This window comes from Rhinolophus sinicus, chromosome 1, assembly GCF_057876585.1.
Source record: "Rhinolophus sinicus isolate RSI-liver-muscle chromosome 1, RSI-T2T, whole genome shotgun sequence".
Taxonomy (NCBI): domain Eukaryota; kingdom Metazoa; phylum Chordata; class Mammalia; order Chiroptera; family Rhinolophidae; genus Rhinolophus; species Rhinolophus sinicus.
The window spans coordinates 115,881,955-115,905,304 of NC_142501.1; the positions used below are offsets into that span (position 1 = coordinate 115,881,955).

Sequence of the window (23,350 nt, forward strand, 5' to 3'; positions counted from 1 at the left end):
GGCCTCATATATGCTCTTAAATCATATGTATCTTACCTAATTTACCTTTTCAGGATCTATTAATATTTCTTGATTCCCAAGTCAGCTGGTAATATCCTCAAGGGTTGGGCTAGAGTTTATATTTGGTTTAGGCCACAGAATCTAAGATAGTACAGAGCTCATAGAAGATACTCAAATATTGATTGAATCATTATGAAGATTTAAAAAATATTATTCTTTGCCTAATCCTTTGTTTTCTTTTACTGGCATTATTTAGAATTTGTCATACATAATTTCAAAAGTAGTTACCATGGAAAAATTTGTAAAGAATTTCAGTAATAAATGAATAAAACAAAATGACTGCTGTCTGGATATTTATTTTCCAAATTATGGAATTTATGCCAAATTATGTTTTAAAAAGAGAAGAATCATCAGTGGTACTATTGCCAGATAATCTGATATTTTGATTTTTTTCCCAATCATTTTTCTAGGTTTTTATGCTTTTCTTACCAAATAGAGACTATCTGCCATATTTCTAGTTTCATTAATTCTATTTTTTACTAAATATTATATCATGAGCACTCCCATATTATTGAATATTTTTTTGAAACATGGTTTTTAATGTTTCATATCATTCAGTTGTATGTATGAACTATAAACTATATAACCATTCTCCCATTTAGGACATTTGGGTTGTTTCCAAGACTTCACTTTTTAAGTTCTGTTGTGATGGAATGGAATGCCTTTCTTTCTTTCTTCCTTTCTTCCTTCCTTCCTTCCTTCCTTCCTTCCTTCCTTCCTTCCTTCCTTCCTTCCTTCCTTCCTTTCCTTCTTTCTTTATGGCAGATATGGTGTCTTTTTATTAACTCATATTTTGGTGGTAAAAATACACATAAAGTTTATCATCTTAACCATTGTTAAGTGTGCAGTTCAGTGGCAGGAATATATTTTAAAAATGAATACATTGTCCCTTAGAGTCAAGATTGATTGGTTCTCTTGAGTGTTTCTAAACTTTCCTGGTCATTTTTTTTCCCCTTCTATACTGAAAAGCTTACTCATCAGTTTGCTTGTTCAAGTACTCACCTCTCTCACTCTTCCATCTCAGGCCTTAATCAATATTTAATGCACATGTTTACATAAACATCAAAATCAATGAAAGTCTGAAATTTAATAGAAGGCTTGCTTATGGTAGCTAGTATCTTCTCTGGTTTACACTAATTTTCTCCCATCTGGCCAACTGTTTCTTTGTGTTCTCTGTAAACTTTCCTTACTGTTACTATCTTTTGTGTCATTCCTTTAGGTTTTTGTGTCATGATCTCTAATCCCTAAATCAGGAAAATCCTAATAAATTATAATTTGCTTATAAAATTGTAAGTGGCTCAGAAAACAGATATCCGGTATCCATGTAAGAATGTTACCATCTTTATTAGTTCAAGAACCTTTTCTTTGTAAAATATCTTAAGCTTTCAAAAGCCCTAAAAATTAGCAAAGCATCTTAGGTCAGAAAGTGAATTAACTTCCTATGTTGATTTATTTCTGGCAAAAGTCATATGTCTTTTAGATGCAACACACACACGTACAATAAAGACTTCTTAAATTGAAATCAACAATTCTTTATCATCTTTTATTTTTATAAAACATCTTACCCATTATCAATTGACTGAACTGAATGATATTTCTTTCCTTTTGTGTGGGAAAACTATTATGTCAAATATTGTTCATTCATGACTTAAATAGAATTTTAAAAAGCTTCAATGGCATAGAACCAAAAATAAATGCATTGTAAACAATTTTTAGGGTCTTTCTAAAAATAAAATATCTGATATAATTTTTTCTCTAATTTAATTTTTCTTTTTGGGTTGGAATGAAAAAAAATAATTTCTGCTTACATCTCCAATCATGTCACTGAAAATCTTGATTGCTGAACACATGACCAAAAAGGTAGGGGCAATTGTTCGATTATCACTAAGATGTGTAAGCAATCTAAAACTGAGGAAGGAAAGACAAATTTACTTCTGAAAAAGACTAAAGTGGATGTAGTTGCTTAACTTTACAGGGAATTTAACAGACTAGCGATGAACTGCTACTCTATATTAATGAGCTAGTAGTATTATTCATGTTTTTCTCACTCGCTGGTACGTAAATTTTGGCAAGGTAACTTCAGAAACTCTGATATGAACTTCTGGAATAATAAGTAAGGATCTGGCCTTACTTAACATAACTGAGGTGTTCTGCGAGGAGACTTTTGGACCTGAACTAGCAGGTACAAGCAGGTATACTAATATTAAAAACGAAGCTTTCCATATTTTAATGTCAGCCTCCGCAAGATTCAGAAGACTCACGTTTAGATCCACGTTCATTTGTATCTATTATTAGTGGTAACTACAGGCGCGCTGCCGGAGGTAGCCGCCAGGGGGCGCTACTCCACGACGGCTTCGTCGACAACAGGCGACCTGGGGCGCTCTCTTCCCTCCTCTCGCTCACCTCAGCTTCCGCCGGAAGCGGCCCCTGTCATTGTTGTCGTCCTGTATTTGGGCTGGCGATTTTGGTGGTTTCGCGGCGTCTGGCCGTGCGCGGCTTGGTCCGAGGAGCCGGAGAGGGAAACTCGAGCTTAAACCCGGGCAGCGAGATGGACATTCTGAAATCGGAGATCCTCCGGAAGCGGCAGCTGGTGGAGGACAGGAACCTGTTGGTGGTGAGGAGCCTTGGGGTCGTGGGGCGTTGGCGACCGAGGAGATGTGTAGGGGGACGGGGTGGGGGCGGGTAGACTGGGAGGGAGCGGACTGGCCCTGAGAGGATTCCGGGGGGGCCGGGGGCTCAGCGAGAGCCCCGCCGGTGCCCCGGAGCGGCCCCTCTGTATCCGTTGCTTGACACCTTACTCGGGAGCCTCAGGGAGGGAGTGGGGAATTGCAGGAAAACCCGAGGTTCGGGCAAATCTCCCTCCAGCCGACTCTTGTTCCCTCGCAGTTTCCCTAACGCCTCTTATACCCACTTCTCAGCTGTCGGTATTCTTCGGACTTCTGTCCTAATTCTTCTGGTCGTTCACGTCTGTGGTTTTACTAAGCGTCTGTGCCTGACTAAAACAGAAGAAGGGCAGGCTCAGAATTAGTCTTTAAAAGTCTTTGATTCCTTCCCACTAGTAAAACCTGCTTTTTTATTGCATTATCTCTCCCTTCCCTAAACACATAGAAAAGTCTGTTGGTCCGCTTGTCACTGATAGGAAGGAGAAAAGGGAGAAAAAAGACGAGTTACGTCTTAAGGAAAATTTAGGAATTTCCTTAAGTTGATCTCCAGTACTTGATTGCATAACAATTACTTTGATCACCGGGTCTCTTACAAATTATTGAGGATCCCAAAGGGCTTTTGTTTATGTTTCTTGATATTTACTTTCATATTAGAAGTTAAAGTTGAGAAATTTAAAAACTGTATGTTAATTCATTGACCATTTGGGAAGTATTGGTTCACCGAGTTGTGTAGATCTTACAAATGTTTACATGTTTGATTACACAATATTAAAAAATCACATTATTTAATATCTCCAGTGATGTCATGAGAAACATCTTTAAGTATTGGGAAACTGTCAAGCTCATGAGGGCAGATCTAGGTTCCCCACAATTTTAATTTTCACCTGAAAGCTGGAGTTTTATCAGAGGCAACAAATACTATCATTGTTTCCCCAAGTAGCAGGGTCACTTTCACTTTTGGGAAGTTGTCTGCCAGATACCTAAGTCTGAATAACTATAGTATGTCTGTTGTGTATTCTTTTATGTAAAAATGGTGTTCCATGAGAAAAGCAGCTGATTTAGTTTGTAATTTAATCACACAAGTGCTTTCCCTCCAGACAACCAATTCATACTTTGGTATAAATGAGAAGTACTTTATGTATACTTCCTGTTTCATCACAGGGTATGAAAAAGATGTCCAGTATCAAGATTCCATAAAATTAATCATTTTACTGTTTTGTCAAGGAGATTAAGTGAATCTGATGCCCCCAACTCCCTTCAAAGTCAGTGTTTAACATTGAAGAACGCAATGACTGCTGGTACACTCTTGTTCCACTGTTTTGATTCTTGCTGAGGCTTCAGGAGACTTACAGTTCTTCCCTGCCCCCCTCCGCCCCCCCGGAGTGCAAATGTCCTCAGAATGAACAGGCAAATAATGCCTTAGTACTGAAAATGGTTCTGACCTCACGGACCCTCTTAAAGGGTCTTAAGAACCCCAGGGGTCTGGGAACCACACTTTGAGAATATCTGCTTACCTCTCTGCATGTAATGTGTGATTAATGAATATGACGTATAAGTAAGTTGGGATTGTTTGGCAGATGGCAGATTTCATAGTCAATGAAAGTTTAAAAACAATCAGCAAAGTGGAGCTAATTAAATAGAATGTCACTTAGCAGATAAGGGGAGAAAAGTTGTCCGTGTTTGTAACTTAATATTTTTATCCCCCCTTCAGGAAACTTTTATCTTCTGACGAGTGATTTGGGAGTATTTGAAGAGTGGTTTAGATGTTGGCATGTGTTAGGAAGGGCCAGCATGTTGAAATCTAAGTATTTTAGAGGGAAAATTGAATCACGAAAAGCTGAGCTCTCCCTCGGGGTTTATAACGTGGGTATTTGCATAATCAGGTGAGTGCTCTTGAATAAAACAGGCATACCTCACTTGATTGCGTTTTGCTTTATTGCACAATAAATACACAGATGTCATGTTTTACAAATTTAAGGCAAGACCCTTCACCAGCAAAAAAAACCAAAAAACAAAACAAAAAAACCCCTTCCAACTTGCTCTGTTGTGATATTTGTTTTATTGCAGTGCTTTGGAATCAAACTCTTAATATCTCGAGGTTTGCCTGTATGAGAGAATATGTGTAGCTAGATATCTTCTCTTTATGTGTGTGTGGGAAGACAGTCTTTTGATTTGCAGCTGTATAATTTTATATAGAATCAGTTCCTTCATAGCTTTTGTCTTTCTGCATCACACTGTCAGTAACTTTCAAACTTTTCACTGCCCCAGCCACAGTAAGAAATAGTCATATTTTGCTCTGGTGTGTATATGAAAACAGTTTCATGTAACAATTCTTACCTTAACTCGTGATTCTATCATCTGCTTTATTGTTTTAATCCATTCTGTTTCTTTTCTTTATTTTTTTAAATAAATGGTTGGGGGAATCAATGAATAGTTTTCATTGCCCTATCTAGCTGGGAAATACCTGCCTATGTTCTGTTGTTCTTCCAGAAGAGCTTCCTCACCTTGGTCAATTCAAGTGGTGTCCAGGCTTTTTATTGTTAGTCTGATAGTTCCTTTGACATCTCTTGTGCTACAGCTTCCTGCTCGTCCTTTGACTCCTCAGGCTGCTTGTGCTTGATGTCCTTGACAGGCTGCTGCTTTTTTTATTTTTATTTTTTTTTGTCTTTTGACTGTTGGTTTACCTTAAAGTTGAGGCCTAGGCCACTTTCTCTTCACACTGAATTTTCTTACGTGAATTTTACGTTCACCTGTTAATTTCAGTTACAATCTATATCAGGAGTTTTTAAATGGAGCCTTTGGGTGGACTTGAGTATCTATCAATTCCTTAAAATTTCATTAAAAAATCAGAATGTATGTTTTCATATATATATATATATATATATATATATATATATATATATATATATATATGTATCTCTTCTTCCCCTTCTCCTGTTTATGATATTATTAAAGAGATCTTTGATTCAAAAAGGTCGTGAACTAGTAATTTCAATGCTGGTGAAAATCTCCATGCCCATTAACTCCTAGCATCAATCATACTTGTTCCAGCTCTACTGAACTTTTTCAGTTTTTCAGTTGTTTGAACTTGTCTTTCCTCACACTTGTTCATCCCTTTACTTCAACAGTCTTCTATAACCCTTTCCAACTCCTTTCTTTCTTTAGCAGTTAGTGAGGAGCCTTAGAAATTAACGTTTTTTGTTTGTTTGTTTTTTTTTTTAGTATTGTATAGTTAAAAAAAAAAAATCCCACAAAACAGTGTGGTAGGGAGTTGCTGTTATGTTTATATTACACCATATTTTGACATCCGCAAAATAGATTTTTTTTCTTAATATTGTATTATGAAAATTTTCAAAGGTACAGAAACACCCATATGTCTACCACCTAGATTCTACAATTAAACCTGCAGTTAACATTTTAATATATTTGCTTTATCATGTAACTATCCATCATTCTATATTCATTCATCACTTCATCTAGCAATGCAAAAACCAGCCTCAGAATAGTTACACTAGGCAGAACATTTTAGAATAGGTGGTAGGCTATTTTAGCAGGTTCTCCACACTTGGCCAAGAGGCACTCACAAACTAAGTAGTGACTATTTCAACTATCAGAGATTTGCAATAAAAATCTGGGATACCACTTGAATTGATGGAAGATGCGGCAGCTCTTCCATATAGACAGGTGTTTTTCAGCTGCAGGGAGGGTGATGAAAACAATGTACTCACCTTTCTGCATTTCAGATTAGGTTGCAGACATTGATGCACTTCACCCCTGAACAGTTTGGTTTGATATCATCAACTAGTGTTCGGTGTTGGTTTATACCTTTTTTGGAGTGTATGCAAAATGCACATTTGAAGAAATACACAAACCATAGGTGTGTCATTTAATGAATTTTGACAAATGCATGTGTCTGTGTAACCCAGTCTGCATCAGGATAGAGAATATTACCCTCATTCCATCTTCCAGTCGGTCCTGCCCCTCCTGCCCCAGAAGCAACCACTGTTCTGATGTCTTTCCGTCATCGATTAGTTTTGCCTGCTCTAGAACTTCACGTAAATGGGATCATACAATGTACTGTTTTATGTCCCACTTTGTTTAATCAGAATAATGTTTTGAGTTTTATTCATGTTGCATGTGTCAGTTGTTTATTCCTTTTATTGATGAGTAGTATTCCATTGGCTGCACACCCAGTTTGTTGATCCATTCTGATGATGGCTGCTGGGCTGTTTCCAGCATTTGCCTGTTAGGATAAAGCTGCTGTGACCCTTCTCGTACAAGTCTTATGTTTTCACTTCTCTTAGGAAGATGCCAGGGAGTGGAATGGGTAAGTCATAGAGTATGTATATAGTTAGTTTTATAAACAGCCAGCAGATCTTTCCCAAAGTGGCTGTTGGACTGTTACATATCCACCAGCAAAGAGTTCCGATGCCCTGCATTGTGGTCAGCAATTTGTGTTGTCACGTCTTTTAATTTCAGGCATCTGGTAGATGTGTTGTGATCTCTCATTATGGTTTTAATTTGTATCTCTCTCATAATCAGTGATGTTAAGTATTTTCATGTGTTTTTTTATCATGTGTATATCTTTTGTGAAGTGTCTGTTAAAATTGCTTGCATATTCTTTTTTTTTTTTTTTTTTACTGAGTTGAAAGAATTCTTTATATATCATGGATACCGTCCTTTGCCAGATATATGTTTTGTGATTATTTTCTCCCAGACTGTGGATTTTCTATTCATTTCTTAAAGCAAACACTTTTGATTTTGATAAAGTCCAATTTATTATTTTTTATGGTTGTTTACTATGTCCTATCTGGGAATATAAAATGGCATATAACCTGTTGGAAAACAGTTTGGCAGTTTCTTAAAATATAGATATATACCTGCTACATGATCAAGCCTTTCCACTCCTAAGCATTATTTAACAGTAAGATATTTTCTTATATTGTCTTCTAAAAGCTATGGTTTTATGTAAAGAGTTTTAAAATATTTTAATTGAGTTTTTGTATGATAAGAGGCAGGGGTATGGTTTATTGTTTTCCATGTGGATATCCAGTTATTCAAGCACCATTTACTGAAAATATTTTTCTTTTCCCTTTGGATAATTTTGGTGTCATCAAAAATCAATACTCAATACTCTTGACCTTTGAACAACATGCGGTTGGGGCACTGAACCTCACTGCAGTGGACAACCCTTGTATAACTTTTGACTCCCCCAAAACTTAGCTATTAATAGCCTACTATTGACTGAAGCCTTATTGATACTATAAATAGTCGATTAACACATACTTTGTATGTTATATGTATTATGTACTGTATTCTTACAAGAATGTAAGCAATAGGAAAGAATGTAATTAAGAAAATCATAAGGAAGGAAAAATATGTTTAAAGTATTTATTGAAAACAATCTGCATATAAGTGGACCCTTGCACTTCAAGCCCACGTTGTTCAAGGGTCCCCCCTCCTCCTCCCCCTTCTTTCCCCCTTCTCCTTTTCCTCCTCCTGCTTTTTCTAATTCTCCTAATTTTTCTTCCTTGTGGTATTTTATTTATTTTTAAGCAGATTTATTGAGGTATAATTGCCATACAGTAAACCGTACAATTTTGTGAGTGTTGACATATGTATATACCTGTGAAACTATCACCACTATCAAGAGCGTGAACATATCCATCTCAGCCCAGAGTTTCTTTTGCCCCCTTGTAATCCACTTTCTGCGCCCCACCCCCAGCCAGTTCACAGGCCACCGCTGATCTGCTTTCTGTTACTTTTAATTAGTTTGCATTTTTTGGCGTTTTACGTAAACAGACTCCTTCAATGTGTTCTCTCTGTTGTCTGCTTTCTGTCATTCAGCCTAATCATCTGAGATGCATTCATGTGGTTGTATGGATCAGAGTTCGTTATTTTTGTTACTGAGCAGTATTCCTTCACTGTGTGGACGTACCACAATTTGTTCATTCATGAACCTGTTGATGGACGTTTGGGTTGTTTGCATTTTTTTGGCTATTATAGTAAAACTGCTATGAACACTGGTGTAAAGGTTTTTTTTATTATTTTTTTAATGGACATATACTTTTGTTTGTCTTCAGTAAATGCTTAAGAGTAGAACGGTTGGGTCATATAGTAAGTGTATGTTGAGCTTCATTTTCTTAGAGAGTTTTAGTAAGATTGGTGTTATTTCCTGCATACATTATGTAATTTCATATTTTTTATATTGTGTATAATTATATAAATAGAAAACAAATAGAATTTACCTATGCAAGATAGATTTTGATGTAGTTTTCTACTTTGGATGACATTATTGAAAAAAACATATTGCCTAGCTAACCGTATTCATTGGCACTTCAGTTTTTTTTCAAAAGCATTGTGTCTCTGAATTGTGTTTGTGTGCCCATTTGACCTATTCAGACTCTTTAAGGCTTAGTTTCATTCTTCAGAAGATGTTGACCCTGCCACATGGTTTGTGATCTCACACATACTGTCTTGCTTTGCATATCCCAGCATATATTTGTTAGTGCTCCAGTGACTTTGTAGAGCTCTGATGATGTTTGTGTGCAATTTACATACACAAAAAGCCTTAACGTGATTAAAGGAGTGATTCTAAAATAATGAATTGTTGGCCGTCATGGCTGCATGTTTTTAATTTTGATTTTCCTTTATTAGTACGGGCAGACATTTCAGGTGATATGATAGAAAGGTTTTTGTGCTTAAGACTTATGAGTCTCGGTTTTATAATCCAGAAAGTCCAACTTGGACAGAGTCCAAGAGTAACATTTGTAAAGCACATGTAGGAATCAGGTTCTGTCTTTAAAGGAGAAGCACTATTTATATATACCCTTTGCAATTTGTTTTTAAAATCTGCCAGAATGAAAGGCCCAATGGAAATATTAGGTGCTTTAGGAGAGAATCCAAAGATATTTAACCATCAGTTCATATGCTGTCTTAAAATACATACCAGCCAGTTTTAGACTTTGTGTTTCTAGGACTCTATTTATATTTTGTAGTTAATTCAACAAACTTAGAGTTAGAAACTTTTGAATATAGTTAGAAAGGAAACTAAACTTGTAAAAGGAGTCAGTGAGTCCTAAGGTCTAATTGTGGTTCTGTTCCTAGATGGCTCTTTAACTTTGGGCACGTTATCTAACCTACCTGAGTTACCTATGAAGGGGGTATAATACTGATGGTTAAGTTTCTTTATTTATTTTTTAATTACAGCTGACATTCAATATTATATTAGTTTCAGGTGTACAGTGTAGTGGGTTAGACATTTATATAGTTTATGAAGTGATTCCCCGATAAGTCTAGTAAGCATCTGACACTATACATACTTTTTACAATATTATTAAGTACATTCCCCATTCTGTATTTCATATTCCCTTGACTGTTTTGTAACTACCAATTTGTACTTCTTAATCCCTTCCCCTTTTTCGCCCAGCCCCCCAAACCCCTCCCATCTGGCAACCATCAGTCTGCTCTCTAAGATACAAAATCCTAAAATTTTATTTCTGGCATAAGTGTATCCACAGCACTTTATATTTCAAAGTGCGTTTTCAATATACATGATAAACTAATGCTTTATAATTAGAAGTCAATGTTTTAGTTGCTTTTCTTAAAAATGCTCTTTTGTTTCTAAACAAAAAATTTAGAATGACATTTGAAACATGGTAGGGAATCTTTTGTTTTTCACAGCCTTTTGTTGCCATAAAGAAAAGGGTTACATGATACAAAGTAAAATCTTTTTTTCTCGCTGCAACTCTCAAGACCCGCAAGGGATGGTGGGCAGCGCCCTCTGCAACTAAGATTGAACACAGCACCTTGAGCTGAGCTGCCTCCTGGATAGCTGTTAGTTGGAGCGGGTCCTCTCAACCACAAGGTTGCTGGTTCGACTCCCGCAAGGGATAGTGGGCTGTGCCCCCTGCAACTAGCAATGGCAACTGGACCTGGAGCTGAGCACTGCCCTCCACAACTAAGACTGAAAGGACAACAATTTGACTTGGAAAAAAGGCCTGGAAGTACACACTGTTCCCCAATAAAGTCCTGTTCCCCTTCCCCAATAAAATCTTTAAAATAAATAAACAAATAAATAAATAAAATACCTAGGAATAAATTTAAGGAAGTAAAAGACCTGTACTCAAAAAAATTATAAGATATTGAACTAACCGAAGATGCAGGTAAATGGAAGCATACACCATGCTCATGGATAGGAAAAATTAACATCGTTAAAACGTCAATACTACCCAATGCAATCTACAGATTCAATGCAATCTATACATTCAATGCAATTACCAATGGCATTTTCAAAAAACTTGAACAAATAATCCTAAAATTTATATGGAACCACAAAGACCCTGAATAACCAAAGCAATCTTCAGAAAGAAGAACAAAATTGTAGGTATCATGCCACCTGATTATTAAACTATACTACAGGGCTACATTTATCAAAACAGCATGGTACTGGCATAAAACCAGACACATAGATCAATGGAACAGAATATAGAGCCCAGAAATAAACTCATGCCTATATGGTCATTTAATCTATGACAAAGGAGACAAGAATATGCAATAGCGTTAAGACAGTCTCTTCAATAAATGGTGTTGGGAAAACTGGACAGATACATACATATGAAAAAAAACCTTGTGGTTGAGAGCCCACTGGCCCATGTGGGAATTGAACTTGCAGCCTTTGGAGTTAGGAGCACAGAGCTCTAACCATCTGAGCCACCAGGCCGGCCCCTATATCTGTCAATATTTGTTTTATGTATTTAGGTGCTTGTAGATGTTTACGGGAGTTATGTCATCCTGTTGGATTGATCCCTTTATCATTATGAAGTGCCCTTCTTAGATCTTGTTACAGCCTTTGTTTTAAATTTATTTTGTCTGATGTAAGTGTTGCTACCCCAGCTTTGTTTTACTCCCATTTGCATGAAATACCTTTCTCACTCTTTTTACTTTTAGTCTCTGTGTGTCTTTTGATTTGAAGTGGGTTTCTTATAGGCAACACATATGTGGGTCTTGTTTTTTTTTAAATCCATTCAACCACCCTATGTCTTTTGATTGGTGCATCCAGTCCATTTATATTCAAAGTAAGTATTGATATTTAGTTATTGCCATTTTATTAAATGTTTCCTGATTGTCTTTGTAGTTCTTCTCTGTTTCTTTCTCATTCTCTTGCTCTCCTCTCTTATATGTTGATGACTTTCTGTAGGGTTGTGTTTGGATTTCTTTTTCTTTACGTCTTGTGTATCTCTTGCAGATTTTTGGTTAGGGCTTCATATATACCAAGTATGTTTATGGCAGTCTGTTTTAAGTTGATGGTCGCTTAAGTTTGAACACATTCTAAAATCACTACAATATTACTCACCCCTCCACATCTGTGTTTTTGTCATTACTTTTAACTTGTCTGTGTGTGTGTGTGTGTGTGTGTATTCCATAATTCATTGTGATTATACGTCATTTCCCTACTTTTGCCTTTTAACCTTTGTGCTAGCTTTATAATTGGTTGATTCACTGCTTTTACTAAATGTTTGCCTTTGTCAGAGAGAATTTTTAAAAATATTTTTCTATTCATGTTTTTGATCTTTCCTACTTAAGTTCTTTTAACATTTCTTGTAATACTGGTTTAGTGATGGTGAACTCCTTTAGTAACTATAGTAACCAATTGAAGATACTGGAAAATAAATAAGGTAATTAGGGAGAATAATGCATCAATATTCTCTAGTAAATTGGAAAATCTAAGGGATGGAAATGACTAAAAAACACAAGAAACAGAAAATCTGAATGAACCAGTAAGTGAGGAAGACATAAGGAAGTTGCCTGACAGCCAAGAGAAGAAAGCAATTGAAGAAGAAAGGAATTAGCAGTTGAATTGACACATCCTAAGATGAGTAAGAGAAGATCCTTTAGATTTGCACCTGGGATGTTATTTATGACCTCAGAGGGTTTTTCAGTAGAGCAGTAAGAATGTACACCCAGTTGCTGGAGGGCTGCAAAGAGAATTGGAGGTGAGCAAATGGAGACAGAGTAGAAAAATATTTTAGTGTAGTTGTGCTGTAAATGGTACTTAGCACGGCACCCAGCATAGAGTGAAGAATTTGTGTTTCTATTCAGCCTGTTGCAATATGTTGTTTTTGTTCATTTATGTGAGGAAAATTCATCTTCATACACATAGGTAATTGGAAAAAGGAGTATTTTAATAGCCATTTCAGATAATTGTGGTTCTTCTTTGATACTACACCAAAACTAGACAATTGGTAAGTTTCTTAAAGATTAGTTAAGAGTTTGGATTCTGACTCTTATCCATGGACTTTTTATATATAAAATTCTGTTGATTATTCTGCTCTGCATCTATTCTGCATAGCTCGTTTGCCTATGCATGATTTTGTAATATCTTGCCCTTGTAACATTGTGGTTCAAGGAGTTATGCAGATCTTCTAAGTGATATGCTTCATTAGACAATATTTTAAAATCACATTCATTAATATCACCCTTGATATCATTAGAAAAGCCTTTAAGTATTGAGAAGCCATCAAATTCACAGTGATGGATACACATTTTGCACCATTCTAATTTTTGCTTGAAAGATGCAATTTTATCATAAGCGATAAATCCTGTCATTGTTTTCCTTGAAGTGACAGGCTTGCTTTGTTCAGTTTTGAGAAAATGTCTGTTCAATATGCAAGTCTGAAGAATCAAACAATTGCACAAGTGCTTTTTTTTTGAGACACCTACCCTACTTCATTTTGTAGCAGCAGTGCTTTGTATGTTTCATTTCATTTCATCATAGCAGATATCAAAAGGCTATGTACTTAACTGTTGAGAGTTAGTAAAGTTGTGCTTTATCAAGACACAAGAGAAACTGGCCTCTTTATGTTCCTGCACGTGCATAATGGTGAAGAGAGTACAGCGTTACTGGTACAAGAATAATGTACTTAATTAACCTTATTAATGCCAAGATTTCAGTAGTTTCCTCACCATTGCTTTAGCACCATCAGTACAAGTGTGTGTACAATGAAAAAGAGGCACATAACGTCTTCATATTATTATGAAAATAAATTTGACCTTGCAGAACCTCTGAAAAGGTCTTAGGGACCCCCAGAGATCCGTGAACCATATTTTGAAAATGGATGGTCTAGGCTTAAGATTTTGTTAGGTGTGTTAAGTGGAATTGAGACATGGTAGTAAGAAACCCCGTAGTTATAGAGTGGACCGTGGACTCTGGCCTGCGGAGTCCTTTCAATTTCTTCCTACATATTTGCTTTATCTGAGTGGATACCATATGTGCTTTTCAACTTATTTATTTGAAGTATGACAATTGCATGCTACATACCGTGTTTCCCCGAAAATAAGACCTAGCCGACAGTCATCTCTAATGCGTCTTTTGGAGCAAAAATTAATATAAGACCTGGTATATATTGTATTATATTATATTATGTTTATTTTTATGTTATACCCGGTCTTATATTACAGTAAAATAAGACCGAGTCTTATATAAATTTTTGCTTCAAAAGATGCATTAGAGCTAATTGTCTGGGTAGATCTAATTTGTGGGGAAACATGGTAGTCAAAGGAGCAATTTATGATGCTGAAATAACATTTTGGGAGTGAAGAATTGTAGCTTGGAATACTAGACAGTACAAAGGATTTAAGGACTAGAGTTCCTAGCCTTGCCTCTGTGCTTCACGAGGCTTACTCAATTCTGGGAATGTCCCCTAACCTTTCTAATTCTCAGGTTTCTCACCTCTAGGATGGGATTAATATTATTTGCCCCCACTTTCTCAGGGTAGTTTTGATATTCAGATGATACCTTCAGTTCCTTAACCCCGGGTAATATTTTCTTCATCTTTCCATCTGTAGAGCTGTGCTTGGTGTGTGGTAGATAAGTCAGTAAATGTATATTGAGTTAATGAATGAACTTTGAAAAAACTGTTTATGAAAGTTTTAAACATACGCAAAAAATAGAATTGTGTAATGAACCCGTCTACCCTTCCCCTAGTAAATTTGTAACTCTAGAAAATAAGAACATGTTTTCATGTAAACAAAATATGACACCCAACAAAATTAAAATTAGGTCCTTAATATCATCAAATATCTCCAATTGAAATAAAATATGTACATATAGATGTTTTCACAGTTGATTTATTCAAGTCAGATCCACACAAAGTCCACTCATTGCAGTTTTTTATGACTCTTGGTTTCTTTTAATCAAGAACAATTGCATTCTCCCAGCTCCTCCCTTTTTTATGTCATTAACTTGTTGGAGAAACTGGGCCTAGTTTTGTAAAACTTTCCAGAGTTTGATTGTTTCCCTGTAGCGTTTTTTAGCTTATTCCTCTATTCCCTACATTTCTGGTGAACTGGAAGTCAGACCTAAGTATTTTATTAGATTCACATTTAGCTTTTTGGCAAGAATACTCTCTAGATGGTGCTGTGTTCTTCTTATGTGTATCACAATAGGCAGTGCATAAGGTTTTTTGATGCCAAGTTTGAGAAGTGGGTTCAAGTGTTGGCAGCCTGGCCTTTTTATTGTTCACCATCATCCTTTCTTGTAATGGTCATAGCGTCCATTGATGGTCATTGCCTGAGTGAATGAGCTTTGGAACTGAGGTGCTCAATATCTGAGTGGAGATAGTATTATAATAACTATAATAAAATAGGGCAGTAACTTTATTTGAACAAAGTCATCAATGGAATAATATCCAAGAGGCAGAGCTGTAGATAGTAACAAACCTCTAAATTAGGGATGTTGAGTTAATGGTGAGGGTAAAGTTATACATACATAGTAGATTTAGAGCTTATCTTTTAACATCAAATCATATTAAAACAAATGCTTTTAAACCATCTCTATAATAAAAAGGCTCTCAAAACCATTCTATGTCTAGATTATTTTAAGAATCTATTGATACAAATACAATTAATTGATACACTAAGATTCCAGATGACAATTTAGACACATCCTTGGAGCTCTCTTGGTAATGAGATTTAAGATGTTAGTGAGCCACAGATATCATAATTTTTGTTTGATTGTTTCTCTTAGGAGAAAATAATTAAAGCCTCCCCATTTTATGTGGTTCATAATGAATCCATTTGTAGAAATTGTTGAACTCACACTGGGAAATTAAATCAAAACAGTGTGAACATTTGCAAAATATTGTTTAGTTTCTTCTCTTTGCTATTGGATATATCTGTTGAAAGGCTACTGCAAGAAAAGTACATACTTTATTTAGACTAGGGGTGGAGGACAGGTGGCATATTCAGAAAATCAGTGTAAAGTTACCAATTTCTTGAAAAACTGAAGAGTGTTTTCAGGTTGTTGACTATGGGACATGAAATTTTACCCAAGGACATATTATTAACTTATTTCTTTCTTCAATAGGAAAATAAAAAGTATTTCAAGCGTAGTGATCTTGCAAAAAAGGAAGAGGAAGCATATTACGAAAGATGTGGCTACAAGGTATGCATGCCTGCTTTTAAGTTAAATTGTATATTTCTGAGTTTAAATTTATACAGCTGTTGTTAAAGTGACAAAATTATTGATCTCTGTTCAATTTATCAATGTTATACATTAGCCTATAAATGAGAAGCCATCTGGAGAGGTATGAGTTTTTGTTTTTCTTTTTTCTTTAATCTTGAATTCAGGAAAATACATGCATGACTTTTGGCTTGGAATGGTTGGCTTTCTGTGGACAGCATGAAGTGGCTTGAGATCACAGCTTGAATTTTTTTTTTTTTTTCAAATTAAGTCCTGGGTCTGATGGTGCCTCATTTTCATCTCCACTACCACTCCTCTCCCACCTCTCCCAATAAAAGTCTATTTTTAAAGGGTTCAAAACATTTTATTCATTCAACAACAGTGGTATTAGCAGTGATGTTTTCCCTGCTTTCTCCTGAATATTTTAAGCCATTGTTTTTATGTTTGCATTGTTAGTGATTCATTTTGGCCCTATACCTCTTCCTGAAGGTAGTGCCATGTAACATTTATACGCTTTTGTGTAATAAGGAATCACATTTCAAATACTGCTCAGTCTGTTGGATAGAAAAATGCAATCGTGAAATATTTGTTAGAAACAAATTAGTTGTCTGGAAGACTTTGTATATTTTAGAAGCATGACTGAAATTGTCTTTGAGATTGTCTAGTTGAATAATGGGGTTTTTATTGGGAGGGGTTAAAGGTTATGAGGTGAAATTATGTTTAGATTATTTTTTAAAGACTGTGTCTAGTTTAATAATTTTTTAGCAAAAGTTGAGAGGCTCTATGAAATACTTTTGCCAAATCACAAATTTGAAATCAACTTTTTGCTTGTGAAACATCATTATATAAAATAATACTCTTGTGCATGACATGGGGAAAGTTCTGGAAATTAATTTATCTGGCATAGCATTTCTAGAGGGAAGCATGAGGAATGCAAATGGTATGTATATGCATTTGGTTTTATTTTGTAGTGTTGGGAGAGGGCAAGTTTAAAAAATATAATTCTATTTCTGGTAGGTTTATAAAATATGAAAGTTTATGTTTGTATTTCGATATTTTCCATAAATTGATTTCATTTGCTTCTAATTTAGGAAATTAAAATGTTTTGTGTAAATAACCATCGAATAGATATTCAGAAAGAAGAATTCTCATCTTTTGCTTGCCCATTGTCTAACTCAAACTTGATTTGGAATAAGAATTACTTACCCTGAATTTAGTCTGCTGACTTGTTGCTTTCCCAGATCCCTAAATTGAACCTTTCAACTTTTTGATAAGGTAGGAACATAAATTAAAACAGTGGCAGTGTGGCTTTGTATAGATTGCATCAGTGATATGACAGTGCTTTCTTGCTCGTATAGAGGAAAGCACTGAGGCAAAATAATTACTGTACAGGTATTGCTTGTAATGCTGAGCCCAGCTGACAAAATGTCTTAGTTCTTTTCCTTAAAGCTATTAACTGCCATTCTATAATTAAAAATGCTCTCATCCTGAGTTTTTTTTGAGAAATTACCTGTTCTATGCTTAAAAAGAAAGCACAGGTTTTTCTTTCTAAAACATTTTTAATATTTCCTTCTTGGTAGTAATGAAAATACAGCATGTATTACTTTTATTCCATTATAGGAAACTAGTTACCATTTTTTAAGACTTGATGCTGATTTGGCGTGTGAAAATATGAAAGTTTAGTTATTATATCAATTTTCTGTTAGTACTGTTAACGCTGATAAATGTAACATTTAACCATACGCTATAGAATCATAAATTATACAGTTTTAACCATATAGCCTTAGTTAAATTGTGAGTTTTTTCTTAATGTTGATTTAAAAAATTTTTTTTTCATATTCTTGGCATTTTTAGATTTGTCTTATGGTCAGCTGGGAAACCACATTTCAATATCTTTTTATAGACCACACAATGGGGCTTACAAATTGCTGAATTCAATTTTCCTAAACTGACTTGGGCAGCAGACTCAAGAAAATACATGAAGAGATTTTTTTTTCCCTGCAGGTTCATATGAACAAAAATGTCCACTCTTTTCTTTGTGCGGTATGAGTAGAGAGGTGCAGTTTTTCATCATTTTCCACAAGGTTCGTAGCTCAGTTAGTGGGCAAGTTCTGTATAGCATTGGGATTTTTTTCTACATGTCCAACAGTGATTTCTGTGCACTTGGAATAAGAGCTTTCAAAAAGCAGGTTAGGAAAAAACTGCGGCTTGAGTCTTCACAGGTTTCTGTTAGAAAGCAGTTCTTTTCTTTGGCCTTCATTTTAAACTCAGAGCAAGGATCAGATAACCCTGTAAAATGATTTTCTCAAAGAAGAGAAGCAAGTTGATTGATTTTAAGAAAACAGTAAAATTCTTTGCAGTTTAGGGATAAAACGAGTCTAAATTTCAGACCTTTTAAGCTTTTTATTTTGGAACCATTATACTTATTTCACTCTTCTGTAGCAGAATGCTCTTTTGGATGTATACGCTTTCTGCTTGTGCTGTCCCTGAAGTGGACTCGTTTGAGAAGCTCTTAAAAGCTGTACATTTATTATGAGCTCTTTCCTCAGAGGAACATTTAGAAGACTTTCAATATTTAAAACATGTTTAACTTCCGTAAATAGCTAATCTAATAGAATGATAAATATTAACTATATTTTAAAAGCTGAATTTCCTTTCTTTTGGCCATTAATATAGATACAGCCAAAAGAAGAGGACGAGCAACCATTAACTTCATCGAATCCAGTATTAGAACTTGAACTGGCGGAGGAAAAATTACCCATGACCCTTTCTAGGCAAGAGGTAAGTTTATATATATAGAATGTTTGGGGGGGGGGGGGGGAGGAAGGAAAGCTCTCCATAGCATTTGCATTTGTTTCCAGTTCTTTCCAGTAAGTTTTATGTCATTATTTCCCATATAAGATGACTTTTATTAAACTAAAATACTGTGCAGCTAGCCAGTTTTCTTCATGAGGTTCTAAATTAATCTGCTTTTCTTGATACTATTATCTTAAACGTTTTAAAGAATCCTTCTAAACTTTAAAAACTAAACATGTTTTAAATGCATATATTCTAAATAATTAAATTATTTGTCGAAATTATTTTAAATGTACTATTTTATAACTTTTTCTTCATACATCTTACTAGGTCAAAATATAGAGATCTGTATATTTTTTTGACTATAATTTCCCATAGTATTTTTAAAAACAATTCTTTATTAATGGTCATTTAGATTGCTTCAAACTTTCCCTATTATAAATCAGACTATACATCATATACAGACGTTATTGTGTGCATAATTTTGATTATTATTTGCTTTGGAAAATGTTCTAGAAGCTTGATTTCTGGAGCCTATGTACTAAAGATTAAAGACTATGTACGTTTCTAAGACTTGATACATCTTACGAGAGGCCTGGCTCTATACCAGTTACGCCAGTTTATACTTTCACCTGTAGCATTTACCTATACCCTGGTCACTATCAACTATTATTTTCCTAAACCCAACAAACAAAATTTTAGGATATCCATGTGATATAAAGAATTCAAACTGTACAGAAGGGTACAAAACAAAAATGAACTTTGAACAAAAGAAAATTTTCGGAGGAAAGGATGGCTGACTCTGGAAGCTGTCATGTGAAAATTAGATGAAGTAATTGAATACTTAGTCTGAAGAGAGGAACATTAGAGACTTTTAAAAGAATCCATTGACAACAGCTCTAATTTTGAAAAAGAATTGAGTATTCTCTGTGGTTTCATAAAATAGAACTAAGATAAATGAGTAGGCGTTTGAGGGAGGTAGAGTTTAGTTCATTCTGAGAAGCAAGACATATCTATCCAAAAATGGGATAAGCTGTTTCATGAAGAGATGTGATTCCTGTCGTTGGTCAGACAGGGACCTGACAAAGATGTTTTTCAGGTCATTTCTACATTAAATAGAGGAAGCAACAGATGACTTCCTAAGTTTCTTTTTAATGCCACGCTTCAGTTAATTCACTGGGAGGGAGCCCTAAGGGTGGTTTCTAAGTCTGATGCTATTTCCGTTTCCAGGTAAAGTTCTTCATATTTAAAAAAGAAAAATTACATCAACTTATTAATCATAATTTTTGTTTCTTCTTTTTATGAACTATAAGATGTATATAAAGAGTGTATAAAACACATATGTGCAATATAATGGATAACTGCAAATGAACATCCATATAACCATCACTCAAGTCAAAAAATAGGGTATTATCAGCCCCTCAAAAAGCCCTACATGTGCTCCACTCTGATCATAACTCAGGTTTTCTTCTGAGGGACAAGTATTTGGTTTACATGTAGTGTTGCAATCTGTTCTTGGCTATGATCATTGAGTTATCTGCTGACTCTAGACTTTATTTTCCGTCTCTCTATAAATACCATCACTCCCTCCCATCTTAATGTTTTTTATAGGTATTCTACTATACAGCTTGCTACTTTCCTGAAACAGTCAGCCAAAGGACCTAAACTGTTCGGGTTATTAAAGTGTGACAGTAATAACTCAGTATATCTGTTTAGGGAAAATTAAAAAACAAACACAACTTTCTGCATTGACATTTCAAAATAAGTATTTGGTCACCTAAAACAGGAATTACTATTACCAATAACATAAAGAATTACTACTGTCTTTTGATTTGCTTTTTTAATAGGTTATCAGAAGATTGAGGGAAAGAGGGGAACCAATCAGACTATTTGGAGAAACTGATTATGATGCTTTTCAACGTTTAAGAAAAATAGAGATCCTCACACCAGAAGTTAACAAGGTAATAAGACAGAACAAAACTAGAAGAATATCACTGTACCTCAGAAACTACAATAGTATGGAATTTGACAGAGTTTGACTAACTGAATTATTATAGGCAAAAATGGAAAAATAAAGTTGCCAGATTGCTGCTGAATGTGTTTTCTTTCATTTTCAAAACACATATTTTAAGTATACAGTTTAGTGCATTTTGACAGATACGTATAAGCATGTAATTACTACGCTTATGAAGGTTCCTCAGCACCCCTTCTTACCAATCCCATATTCTTCCTTCTCCACTCCTGGGCAGCTACCTTTTAAAATTCTATCATCGTAGATTAATTTTGCTTGTTCTGCTATTTTATATAGATAGTCACAGAGTACATATCTGGCTTCTTTGGCTCAGCATAATTTTTTAGATTCATCCATGTTATTGTGGATATCAGTAGTTTGTTCCTTTTCATTGCCAATGATATTCAATTATATGAATATACCACAATTTGTTTCCAACTTTGGGATGTTATGAATAGAACTGCTCTGAACATTCTTATAGAAAGCTTTTTGAACCTATGTCATTTCTCTTGGGTAAATATGTTGCATCTCTTGGGTAAATACCTACAAGTGGAATTGCTAAATAGTAAGAGTAAATGTATGCTTAACTTTTTAAGAAATGCCAAATATTTCCAAATGTCATCAGCATTTGTTATTGTTAGTCTTTTAAATTTTAACCATTCTCATGGATGTGTGATAGTATCTCATCATGCTTCTAGTCACATTTCCCTGATAACTGAAAATTATGAGCATCTTTTCATAGACTTATTGACCATATCTTTCTCTTTGCAGGATGTGTTAGTCTTTTGTTCATGTTTTAATTGGGTTGTTTGTCTTTTTATTTTTGAATCATAGGAGTTTTTCATATATTCTGGATATAAGTCCTTTGTGAGATACAGATATATATTTTGTAACTATTTTCTCCTAGTGTGTGGCTTACCTATATTCTTATTGGTGGTCTTTTGAGGGGCAGAGTTTTAAATTTTGGTGAAGTCTACTTTATCAGTTTTTTTCTTTTATGGTTATGGCGTTTGGTGTTTTGCTTAAGAAATCTTTGCCTATTCAAGGTCTTGAAAAGATAGTCTTCAGCTTTTTCTTCTAAAATCTTAATAGTTGTAGCTTTTGCATTTAGGGCTCTGATCTTGTTTTATGTCTCAGCATATGGCCTGTGTGGATGAATATTCCATGGGTTCTTGTTTTATGCTTTAGGTGAATGTCAGTTACTATAGTGTTGTTCAGATATTCTGTGGCCTTATTAACTCATCTACTTGTTCTATCAATTACTGAGAAGCAAGGGTGGTTATCGATGGCTATGTAACAAATCACACCAAAACTTAGCAGCTTGACATAATTTATTATTGTAAAATCTTTTTCGGTCATCTATGACTGTAACAAACCACTCTGAAACCTAGTGACTTAAGATAATTTATTCTGTCTCATTCTGGTTTGAGTGGACTAAGCTGGACAGTTTTTGGCTTGGGCTCTTGCATATGTAGTCATGTGAGTGAGGGCTGTGGCTGAGGCCATCTAACCGCCTTCTAACTTAGCTTAATACCTTGAAGATTCATCCATGTTGCAGCCTGTGTCAGAATTTCATCCCTGTTGCAACATGTGTCAGAATTGCCTTTTTAAGGTGGAATAATATTCCATTGTATATATGAACCCCATTTTGTTTATATTCATCCTTGGTGGACATTTGAGTTGTTTCTGCCATTTTTCTCTTGCGAGTAGTGCTGCTGTGAACATGGGTATACAAATATCTGTTTGAGGCCCTGCTTTAACTTCTTTTGTGTGTAGACCCAGAAGTGGAAATGTTGGATCATATGGTGATTCTATATTTCACTTTTTTTCCCAAAGCATAAATAAATTTTTAAGTCTTTCTTTATATTACTAATGTTAACAGTAATTTGTTTTCCTTTATTTTTAGTCTTTTCTAACACTTGCTTAATCTAAATTCTTGGAAAGAGTGGTTTTTATAATGCTTCATTTTACCAACATTTATTTCTCTTCTATCCTGAGTCATTTTCCTTATCAAAAGATAGGATAAAATACTAATGTGAACTATTAAATTTTTGTTTCTGATTTAATTTTTTTACTACTCATGTTTCATTACTTGAAAAATCTTCTAGCTTTTAATATTATTTTATTACAATCTGCTCTATCTCTATTACAATCTTGTTCAAGCCTGTATCAAATAATACAGAATTTCTTTTTTGTACATTTAAATAAACTCAGGTATAATTGACATACAACATTATATTAGTTTCAGGTTTATAACAATAATTCAAAATTTGTATATATTGCAAATGATCACCGCAATAAGTCTAGTTAATATCCATCACCATACATAGTTAAAAATTTTTTTCTTGTAATGAGGAC

The 23,350-nt window shown here is 34.8% G+C and overlaps 1 protein-coding gene across 3 annotated transcripts in view; it reads left to right on the forward strand.

Annotated features, from left to right (window-relative positions):
• Positions 1-2,467: 2,467 nt before the first annotated feature.
• PRPF18 (pre-mRNA processing factor 18) overlaps positions 2,468-23,350 on the forward strand; it is a 44,410-nt gene continuing 23,527 nt past the window's right edge. Inside the window, exons 1-5 of one of the 3 annotated variants that reach the window (XM_019738310.3) lie at positions 2,468-2,674; positions 16,090-16,167; positions 16,283-16,309; positions 18,862-18,966; positions 20,829-20,942. In XM_019738310.3, coding sequence (XP_019593869.1) covers positions 2,609-2,674; positions 16,090-16,167; positions 16,283-16,309; positions 18,862-18,966; positions 20,829-20,942 — 390 coding nt within the window. In that variant the 5' untranslated portion in view covers positions 2,468-2,608. The remainder of the gene's footprint in view (positions 2,675-16,089; positions 16,168-16,282; positions 16,310-18,861; positions 18,967-20,828; positions 20,943-23,350) is intronic. The other 2 variants (XM_074324777.2, XM_019738311.3) reach the window with 2 other exon arrangements.